General features: G+C 60.9%; 1 protein-coding gene across 1 annotated transcript; it reads left to right on the forward strand.

The window, feature by feature from the left end:
- Nucleotides 1-97: 97 nt before the first annotated feature.
- LOC103914067 (gap junction delta-2 protein-like) lies at nucleotides 98-334 on the forward strand (the record flags this gene model as incomplete). Its single annotated transcript, XM_009320711.1, has 1 exon — nucleotides 98-334. A coding segment is annotated over one exon (237 nt), but the record flags the coding sequence as incomplete, so codon positions are not given.
- Between the last annotated feature and the right edge of the window lie 29 nt (nucleotides 335-363).

Consider the following 363-nt stretch of genomic DNA (forward strand, 5'->3'; position numbering starts at 1 on the left):
TAGGACCCACGTGTCTGGGTAGGACCCACGTGTCCAGGTAGGACCCACGTGTCCGGGTCTGGTCGATCGCACCTCCTCCTTCCCTCCTCTCGAGCAGGATCCTGCTGACGGTGGTGGTGATCTTCCGCATCCTGATCGTGGCCATCGTGGGAGAGACGGTGTACGAGGACGAGCAGACCATGTTCATGTGCAACACGCTGCAGCCGGGCTGCAACCAGGCGTGCTACGACAAAGCCTTCCCCATCTCCCACATCCGCTACTGGGTCTTCCAGATCATCCTGGTCTGCACCCCCAGCCTCTGCTTCATCACCTACTCGGTCCATCAGTCGGCCAAGCAACGGGAACGGCGCTACTCCTTCCTCT

Source organism: Pygoscelis adeliae, unplaced genomic scaffold, assembly GCF_000699105.1.
Source record: "Pygoscelis adeliae isolate BGI_AS28 unplaced genomic scaffold, ASM69910v1 C10079907, whole genome shotgun sequence".
Taxonomy (NCBI): domain Eukaryota; kingdom Metazoa; phylum Chordata; class Aves; order Sphenisciformes; family Spheniscidae; genus Pygoscelis; species Pygoscelis adeliae.